At 51.5% G+C, this 9,808-nt stretch overlaps 1 protein-coding gene across 1 annotated transcript in view; it reads left to right on the top strand.

Annotated features, from left to right (window-relative positions):
• IGSF21 (immunoglobin superfamily member 21) overlaps nt 1-8,452 on the top strand; it is a 226,856-nt gene extending 218,404 nt beyond the window's left edge. Inside the window, 6 exon segments of the mRNA XM_006914306.1 lie at nt 1; nt 3-292; nt 6,480-6,565; nt 6,951-7,143; nt 7,546-7,584; nt 8,379-8,452. The exon segment at nt 1 is cut by the window's left edge and continues 166 nt beyond it. Coding sequence (XP_006914368.1) covers nt 1; nt 3-292; nt 6,480-6,565; nt 6,951-7,143; nt 7,546-7,584; nt 8,379-8,452 — 683 coding nt within the window.
• The last annotated feature ends 1,356 nt before the right edge of the window (nt 8,453-9,808 follow it).

Raw genomic sequence — 9,808 nt, 5'->3', positions numbered from 1 at the left:
TCCACGGAGCACCCTGCCCACGGCCTGACCCCGGACCCCAGCATCCTCTTCCAGCCGACCACTGAGAACGTCCCAGAGACAGTGGTGAGCCGCGAGTTCCCCCGCTGGGTCCACAGCGCCGAGCCCGTCTACTTCCTGCGCCACAGCCACAACCCCGGCAGCGACGGCACCGTGGAGGTGCGCGCCCTGCTCACCTGGACGCTCAACCCGCAGATCGACAACGAGGCCCTCTTCAGCTGTGAGGTCAAGCACCCCGCGCTGTCGATGCCCATGCAGGCAGAGGTCACGCTGGGTAAGGCTTGGTGGGTGCCCTTCTGCAGGCCCCCGGCAGAGCTGGGGGGTGGGAGCCTTACACTAAGGTCCCTGGGCTGCTGGCCACTGTGCAGATGGGGAGGAGATGAAGCAAACTGGAGGCGGGGTGAGGCACAGAGTCGGGGCTCTTCTGGAAGTTTGCTGAGCTGGGTCGGAGAACATGGGAGGGAAGCCAGGGGAGTTCACCAAATAGGGTAGGGAACACGGGTGGTCGCAGCAGAATCAAGAATATGGGTCAGCATCAGAGAACATGGGAGGTTTTCGAGACTGAAAACAGGACAGGAAGGCGCAGGGCGGGCTGCTAGGGAAATGAAGGAAGGAAGAGTCGGGGTCCTTCGGGGAAGGACCTTGCTGAGTCAGGTCACGGAAAGGTCAGGAAAGACTTTCTTGGTCACAGTCAGGGGCATAGGAGGTGACAAGGAGGTTTTCTGGATCAAAGAAGAGACCCATGAGCTCAGGCGAGAGTTCCTAGGTAAGGGTCATTGACGTGGCAGGGCTGAGGCTTGTGGGGTCAAGGTCAGGAAGCTTTGCCAGCTTGGGGTCAAGAACTCATAGAACATGGGAGGACACCCCTCTGTAGCAAGAACCTTTGGAGTCACCCACTTTTCTCACTCTTTTCTCATACCCCGTGTCCAAGCCGTCACCAAGACCTGGCAGCTCAACCTCAGAAGCTGTCCCACACCTGCCACTTGTTGTGGTTTCCTCTATGATCACCTAACCCAAATGCCATCAGTGCACACCTGGATGGCTACAGTAGCTGCCACACGGTGCCTTGTTTCCACGGGTCCCTCTTCTATTCTTCACCCTGATCGATCCATTTAAAATATAAATCAGATCATGACTCAGATACACAACCACCCAAAATTCTCTAAAGGTGGACAGATTGATAGAGCAGAATAGATCCTCACATATAGAAATAGGCCCTCACATATAGACTCGATTGATTTTTGACAAAAGAGTCCAGGCCGTTCAATGGGGATAAAGAAGTCTTTTTAACAAATGACCCTGGAACAACTGGAGAAGCATAAGGAAAAAATTAACCTGGACCCTTACTTCGCATACACACAGAATTAATTTGAGAGAAATCATAGACCTAAATGTAAAACCCAGCATCATAAATCTTCTAGAACAAAACATACAAATTTGTCTTCGTGACGTCGGGGTAGGCAAAGATTTCTTAAAGAGGTCACAAAAAGCATTAAATGAAAATTTGAAAGTTGATGAATTGGACTTAATCAAAATTCAAGGCTGCTCATAAGAAGGCAATTTTAAGAACATGAAAAGGCAAACTATAGACTAAGAGGAAATATTCTAAATACAGATATACAATAAAGGATGTGTGTCCAGAATATAAAAACAACTCCTATCGATCGATAATGACAAGGCAACTTGATTATCTAAAAAAGCAAGATCTATAAGTGGCCAATAACTATAATAGAAAGGTGCATATTACCATTAGCCATCAGGGAAATAAGACTAAAACCTCACTGAGATACCATTTCACAAGCACTTAGAGTGGCTAAAATCAAAAAGATGGACAATACCAAATGTTGGCACGAATGTCGAACACTCAGAACCCCCATGCGCATCTGGTGGGAGTGTGGAGCAGCGTGGCTGCTTGGAAAACTGGCAGTTTCTTGCAAAGGTAGAGCTACCCCAATTCTATGACCCAGCAATTTCGCTCCTAAGTATTTACCCAAGAGAAATGAAAACATAGATCTACGAAGACTCAGACGTGAGTGTTCAGAGCAGCTTCACTCATAACAACTACGAAAACTGTAAGTAGCCCCAGAGTCTATAATTAGGAAAGTAGACGAAAAGAATTGTGATATTTTCGTACAGTGAACTACTTCGCATTAATCCAAATGAATGAACGAACCGATACACCGACAACGTAGATGCAACTCAAACCATACTGAGTGGAAGAAGCCAGACGGCAAAGGGTGCATACTGATAATTCCACTTATGTGAACTTCTAGAACGTAAAGCAAATCTCTGAGGGAGATGTCAATCAAAACCATGTTTACCTATGGAAAGTGGAAATTGGCTGAAGGGAGGCATAAGGGAAGCTTTTGGAGGGACGGGAATGTGTTAGAGTTTGACTGGGATGGTAGTTACATAGGCATCCTAGTTATTAAGATTCATCAAATTGTGTACTTAAGAACAGTGCGTTTCCCTGTGTGACTGGCATCACATATAAAACTAAACCTCGGTGGTGTTCATTTATCATTCACCTCCGCTCCGTCCGCTCCAGCCACGGGGTCCTCCTTAATCTTCCTTGAATACATCCAGTTCAGCTCCTCCTCTGTGACTTTGGCTTTGTTTCCTTTTTGCCCGGAATTTTACCCCAATATTCTCAATCTCTCCTTCATTAAGATCTCTGCTCAAATCTTCTACTCAAATCTTCTACCGTGTCTCAAACAGGCTCTTCCTCCTGGACCCATCAGCAACTTACCTTGCTTTGTTTTCTGACATTGTATTTATTTTCACCTACAAGTATATTATATATTTCCTCATTTCGTGGATCCTCCACTGGAATTTAAGTTACATGAGGACAGGATCCTTACCTGCCATGTTTACATGATACAGGGCTCAGAACAATCCTTAATGTGTTACTTAATAAATGCTTGTTTAATAACAATTAATTAATACTTTTCTGCATTGTTGTGAAAATTAATTAGGGCTGTGAATACAATGTGCTTAACACAGTGACAGAGTAAGCACTCAGTAAATATAAGTTACCATTATCATTCATCATTGTATCCTCAACATTGCCCTACATAGTGATCAATGAATAAAAAACTAGATGAATGAATGGGCTGGTGAGTGGATTGGTAGGTGTATGGGTGCTAGATGGATAGATGGAGAGGTGGGAGGTGGGGGTGAGATGCGTGGATGGATGGATGGATTAGTAGATGGATGGATGGATGAGTAGATGGATGGATGAATGGATGGATGGATGGATGAGTGAGTAGGTGGGTATGAGTAGATGATGGATGAATGGATGGATGGATGGATGGATGGATGGATGGATGGATGGATGGACGGACGGATGGATGGATGGATGGATGAATAAATGAGTGGATGGATAAATAGATGGATGGTTGGACGAGTGGGTAGGCGGATGGATGGATGGATGGATGAGTGGGTAGGCGGATGGATGGATGGACGGATGGGTGGGTGGGTATGTGATGGTTTTAGTGAACATCCAGAAATCCTGGGGAAAGCCTAGAGAATCTTTTCCATGGGATTTCACAAGTCTATTTTTGGCAGAACGCTCCACAGAGGGAAAGCGGGCAGCTTACGTAACCAGGATCATTTGCATTCTCTTGAGCAGGTAGACAGCACTTTACATTTCCCATCACTGTCTCATATCTCTCCCCATTACCATTTTCAGAGCAACTCATCAAACAGGGTGGTAGCTTATTCTGCCCATTTTTAGGTGTGAAAACTGAGGACCAACAAGTTAAATTGACTCATCCAAGTCATGCGTCCAGAGGGTAGAAGGCTGGGCCTCAATCCTGGGTCTCTGGACTCCTCTCTTTCTATCTGTCCAGGGGTGGGGAGTAGTGAGAGCCTCTGGGCTGAGAACATGCCTTCAGGTACTCTCAGTGTGTATCCTAGGAGCAGGCAGTGGGGGCCAGGATTTCGGGGTCCGCAGCTGCTAATGAGTTTCAGGGTGGTGGCAGAAGTGCGAGGGTGACAGCGACTGGCCTGGCTTCCGGATGGAACATCTTGACGCAGCAGTGAGGGCGGGAGTGAGTGCGGGGGCCATCTGCTGCAAAGGCCCTTGTCCGTCAGCAGCTGCTCAAGGATCAAGCTTAGAGAAATGAGGGAAGAGCAGACCCCTCGCCTGCCCCCCTCTACCCCTAAGGGTCAGCTCTACACAGGAGCCTCCAGGAACCGCAGCTCAGGTGGCGGGGGAGAGGGTCTGGCTGCCCAGGTGGGAGAAGGCATCAGCTCTCCCTCTCCTCCACCCCTGGGCTCCTGGCTTCCCTCTGAAGACCTGTGTGCCGTCGAGTCCTGTCCTGCTTCCGCTACTTCCTTTCTGTGTCACTTTGGGCAAACTACTGCCCTCCCTAGGGCCATTTTTATAGCCTGCGGAATGGGCTTCATGGTAACCTGCCTCATATGCACTAGGATGGGTGTGACCGCCCTAAAACGGGGTTTAGTGCATTTTAGGCACCTGATAAATGTCAAATCCTTCTCCCCTCGGGGTCAATGTGCCCAGGCCTGAGCCTGAAGGAAGTAGGAAAGGTGTCCGACTTTGTCTTCAGGGAGGGGTACCCTCATCTAAGAGACAAGGATGCCCTTCTGCGCCCTCTGCTGGCTGCAGCAGCACAGTGCCGCCCCAGCCGGACAAAAGACCAGACAAAAATAACCCAGGGCCACACTACCCTGTGCAGTTCCTTCCACCTGCAAACTGACCTACACAGAACTTGAATGTTAATAAAGAAGGTGAGAAAGTAGCTCGAGCCCTTTGTGACCTTATGGGGACAATCTCAAATGTTGGAAGGTTCAATGAGATCGTGCACAAGGTGTGAGCAGGGTCTGGCACTTAGTACATGCTCGTCAAATGTTAGCCCTCAACTTTCCATCTCTTGATATTCCTAACAACCAAGGTGGCAGTTAGGCATGGGTTGTTATCATTGTTCTCATTTTGTATTTGGGGAAAGCCAGGTGAAGTGACTTGTCCAAGGGCACACAAAACAGGTTAGAACTGGCTCTCTGTGTCCCAGGCTGGCTCTCCTTTCTTGCTCTTAACGGATGCAGCCATGAAAACCACCCTCACCTTCCCCGCTGTTCCCCAACTCAAAGCAGGCCCAGCGTTCCCCACTGATGGCTCCCTCAGCCCCACGTGGCACTTCAGATGTCTTGCTTGTGGTTTAATTAATAGTCCTTTGGTCTCCTTCTCAGAGAATGAACTTGGCAGTGCCTGGGAGACCACCCGCATCTGCCGGCTGCTCTAATTTCTGCTCAGCGTTTGAGTGGGAGGAGAGGCTAGGGGAGCAGGCAAGGGCAGATGGGGGAAGTCCCAGGCCAGGCCCAAGGCCTGGGAACAAAACTTTTATCCTGCTCCCACCCCTGGGAGATGTCCACAGAGAGTGGCACAGAGCACAGCACTCCTACCAAAACCCTAAGACCTTCCTCCAGCCCAGGAAGTGCTGCAGGATCTGTCCCCAGCCCCCACTCTCATCACCCCCTGACCTGCTGCCTCAATGCCATGCCCTGGCTGTTCCCTCCTCACAAGCTTCACGTCTCAGCTGAAATGTCACCTCCTTGGGTCTGACTCTGCATAATGTGACGCTCTCCTATAGTTTCTCGTCTATGCCCTTGTTTGCCTATCAAATGTCTCCCTACTAAAGCATGAGCTCTGAGTTCTCAGACGCTCGGTCTTGTTCACCACTGTGTCCCCAGCCCTGCCCCAAGGCCTGGCATATGGTCAGCTCAATAATTACTTGTTGAAAAAGAATGAGCGAGTGAACGCCTGAATGACTCTGAGGGAAAGTGTCCTGGCCTGAAAGTTGGGAAATGGGGGGAATGGTCTCTGTGGTGACCTTGGACAGGCCCCTTTGTTGTCCATGGGCCTCGGTTTCTCAATCTGAAATCTGAAAGGATGGACCCAGTGACCCCAGTGGCTCTTCCATCCTGGTATTTTCAGTTCTCATGACAGCGACGGCCTTGGGCATCTGGTCTCCCAAACTCGGAGATGGAAGGGAATTTTAAAGAGACCATACAAGGGCGTGAGGAAAAGAGGCAGGAAGGACAGAGGCCCAAGGAAGGAGATGGTCCCCCCACACTTTGCCCACCTCTACCCATCCCCCACCTAGAGGTTCCAGAAAAACTCCACCGATCAGACCCTTGTCACACTGGCTTGTGCTCGTCTTCCATTCCCACCGAGGGTGAACCTCACAGGGCGGAGACCATATTCTGTACACTGCTGAATCTCCAGGTCCCAGCATCATGACAGGGGCTCAGGAAAGGAGTGAGAATGAATGCAGGAGAGTCCAGTGATGGAGCGAATGCCTCGGAGCTCCAGCCTCAGCAGCCACTGACCCCGAGGATGCTGACTGCTGGACTGCAACGTTCTCTTCCTTTTCCCCTGCCCTTCCTTCCCTTGCTCAGTCCCCCGTCCCCTCACATACATAAGCTTCCTCTCCCTACAGGTGCTCCCAAAGGACCCAAAATCGTGATGACGCCCAGCAGAGCCCGGGTCGGGGACACAGTGAGGATCCTGGTCCACGGATTTCAGGTCGGCCTCTCTCTGAGCATCTGGGAGGGCGGTGGGAGGTGGGAGTGGCACCGAGTCGCACCAGCATCCCTGGCAGCGTGCTCTGAGACCCTTCACTTGACCCCCTAGCCCAGACCGTGGGTCTCAGGCTACCAGAATTGGGTTCTAGGAGGAAGGGCAAGAAGGGTATGTGTTTTTGCTCACATATCTAGAACTTGGAGCAGACATAGCTCATAGACCTTGACACGCTCTCCAGCCCTTTTCTGTCTGGCGTTTCAGGCAGTCTCGCCCAACCCATCAGAGGAGAATGCGCTGCCAGCCCTGGCCAGGCCAGGCCTCTGTCCCCTTCTCGCTCTGGCAGAATGGTTCCACCTGTGACCCAACTCTCCCCTGCTCTGGCCAACAGAATGAAGTCTTCCCTGAGCCCATGTTCACGTGGACGCGGGTCGGGAGCCGCCTCCTGGACGGCAGCACAGAGTTTGACGGGAAGGAGCTGGTGCTGGAGCGGGTGCCTGCCGAGCTCAATGGCTCCATGTACCGCTGCACGGCCCAGAACCCGCTGGGCTCCACCGACACACACACCCGGCTCATCGTGTTCGGTACGCTGCATCCGACTGACTGGCGGTCAGGGCTTCCCAGGGGACAAGGCCTGGCCAGCACCATCCCAGGGAGGAGGAGGAGAGAGCAGCAAAGGCCTGAGTCCCCTAAATTCACTCTGAGAGGGTGCCCCACAGTGAGGCATTATAGTTGAGCAGCTAAAACCAGAGAGCTCTGGGTTCAAGTCCCAGATCCACCGCTTAGCAGCAGGGCAGCCTTGGGCCAACTGCTTCACCCCCTCAGTTTCTCCATCTGTACAATGGGGCCGACACTGCTCAGCCCACGGAGGCTGTGTGGCCGTGCTGAGACGGTGCCCATGACACCACACAGCAGGCGCTGGAAAAGGGGGAGCCCCTTACTGCGTACTGAACGCCATCCCTCCCTCCTTCTGTTCTTTCCAACAGAAAACCCAAATATTCCAAGAGGAACGGAGGATTCCAATGGTAAGTCTCCACCTCAGATCTTCTTGCCTAAAAGTGAGTGACTGTCAAGGCTCCAGGAAGTTCTGGTCCCCAGATCACCCATTTGCCTACCCTTGCCCTTCCCCCAAGCCTCAGGCAATTGTCCTCTGGTTCCAAAGAGTCTGAGTCAGAGGTGGTTAGGAGTGGGCACTGAGACAATAAAGGGGGCTCAGCACCCCAAAGCAGCACTGAGAATTGTCAGGGACCAAGCATGTCCCCACCACCGTCCACGGCGACTCTAGTGCTCCTAGCTCAGACAGTTCAGCTGCCCTGGCCCCAAGAAAATGTGTCCAGCATTGATCATGGGGTTGTGTTCTAGGGCTTTGGACCACTCTATAGGGCAGGTGGGAACACTGACAGATGCCTCTGCTGCAGCCCTTCGTACTGCCCTCCCCAGGCTGTCCCTTGACCTGGGTACCACCCTATGAGACCCAAACACTGCCGTCAGGCCAGCCAGCCCTCCGCGACCCACACGGAGCCAATCTCACAGTTCACAATGGAGGCCTCCACTCCTGGTCCCCGCTGGAGGGTCCTGATGGCCACTAGAGAGCCTGACCTCCACCCAGCAGGCCCAGGGCAAAGAACGGATGACACACAGTTATGTGGGACAGGTGGCAGAGCTGGGATTTGAACCCAGTGCCTCCCGATGCTAAAGTTCAGACTGTTTGCTGGGGTTTGAAGCTCTGCTGTTCCCAGGCTCCACACCCCGCCGTGCCCATCAGCAAGCAACACGGTGGCTCTGCAGGCTCTGACCTTGCTCCCTGCTGCTGACACAGGTTCCGCTTCTGGCCCCGCTGGCGTCCGGCTCACCTTGGTGCTCGCCCTGACAGTGGTCCTGGAGCTGACGTGAAGGCCCAGCTCCTGCTCCCACCTCTCCATCCGGCACTGACACCTCTGCGATCGCTTTTCATTTCTTTTCTAAAATATTTCCAGTCTTGTTCTTAGTCTCTTTCTGTCTGTGTCTTGGCTTCTTCAGTCGGTTTAATTAAAACAAACAGAACGATTTTCCCCACCTCTGTCTGTGGCTCTGTATTCTCCATTCGTTCTATAGCAGCACCTGGCTGCCTGCTGGCGTCCAGCAATGGGACAGGTATGGGGGGGGGAGGGGTGACGAAGGAGATGGATGAGGGGTGGAGGTGCAGCTCCGACCCAAATCCTAACAACCAGCTGTGGGAAGTTGCCAGAAGCTCTCAGGAAATCCAAGGTAAGCTGTTGCCATAACAATGCTGCATAACGAATCAACCCACACGTCAGTGGCTTGCAACAATAAGCAGTTATGATTATGTTTCTGTTCAGGATGAAGTGGGAAAGCTGATCCAGTCTGGGCTCATTGGGCGGCTGTACATCAGGGGATAGGTCGACTGGGCTAACCTCCAGGCTGTGGGTTGGTCTCTTCCACGGGTGTTTGTTAAAAGGGCAGCGGCTATCTGATATTTAAATCTCTTAGGGTAGATCATCAAAGCTCATGAAAAGCCCCAAACCATGCTAGCACAGTTAAAGCTTCAATCAAGGTCCAACACACACATAAGTCAGTGGTAGAGGTTACAGAGCTTTCTACTCAGCCACTAGAAGATCCCCACGCCATTCAGTCACTAGCTCAGAGGGAAGGACTAAGTGTCCCTGGAAGGGGCCTCTCTGAGCTGTGGCCAAAACCTGAGAGTGACCGAGGAGGCCCCATGAAGATTGTACTAGTCTAGACGGGATAGGCTATGCTGCAGTAACACATTAACCCTAGAGTCTTGTTGCCTTGACACAGTACAAATGTATTTGGGGCTATGAAAAACGCCCGAGGCAGTTTGGGCAGTCATCTTCCCTCTTGTAGCTATACCAACTGGAACATGTAGTCTCTAGAATCTCCAAGGCAGGGGCAGATGGAGCTGGAGGATCCCTATAGTAGACAGAATAATGGCCCTCCAAAGATGTCCACTTTCCAGTCCTCAGAATCTGTGAAGTCACCTTATGTGGCCAAAGTGATTTTGCTGATGCCATTAATTTAAGGATCTTGAGAGGGGAAAACCATCTGTATTATACACGTGGGCCCAACGTAATCACGAGAGTCCTTGGAGTGAAACAAGAAGGCGATGAAAAGGAGATGTGATGATAAAAGCAAGAGATTGGGGTGATGCAAAGAGGGGACCAGAGCCAGGGAGGGTAGGCCACACCCAGAAGCTGAAAGAGGCCACGAAGCAGATCCTCTCCTACAGCC

The sequence above is a fragment of the Pteropus alecto genome, unplaced genomic scaffold (genome assembly GCF_000325575.1).
Source record: "Pteropus alecto unplaced genomic scaffold, ASM32557v1 scaffold125, whole genome shotgun sequence".
Taxonomy (NCBI): domain Eukaryota; kingdom Metazoa; phylum Chordata; class Mammalia; order Chiroptera; family Pteropodidae; genus Pteropus; species Pteropus alecto.
Note: the sequence above shows the minus strand (reverse complement) of the source record. Positions and strands in the feature narration are given on the sequence as shown.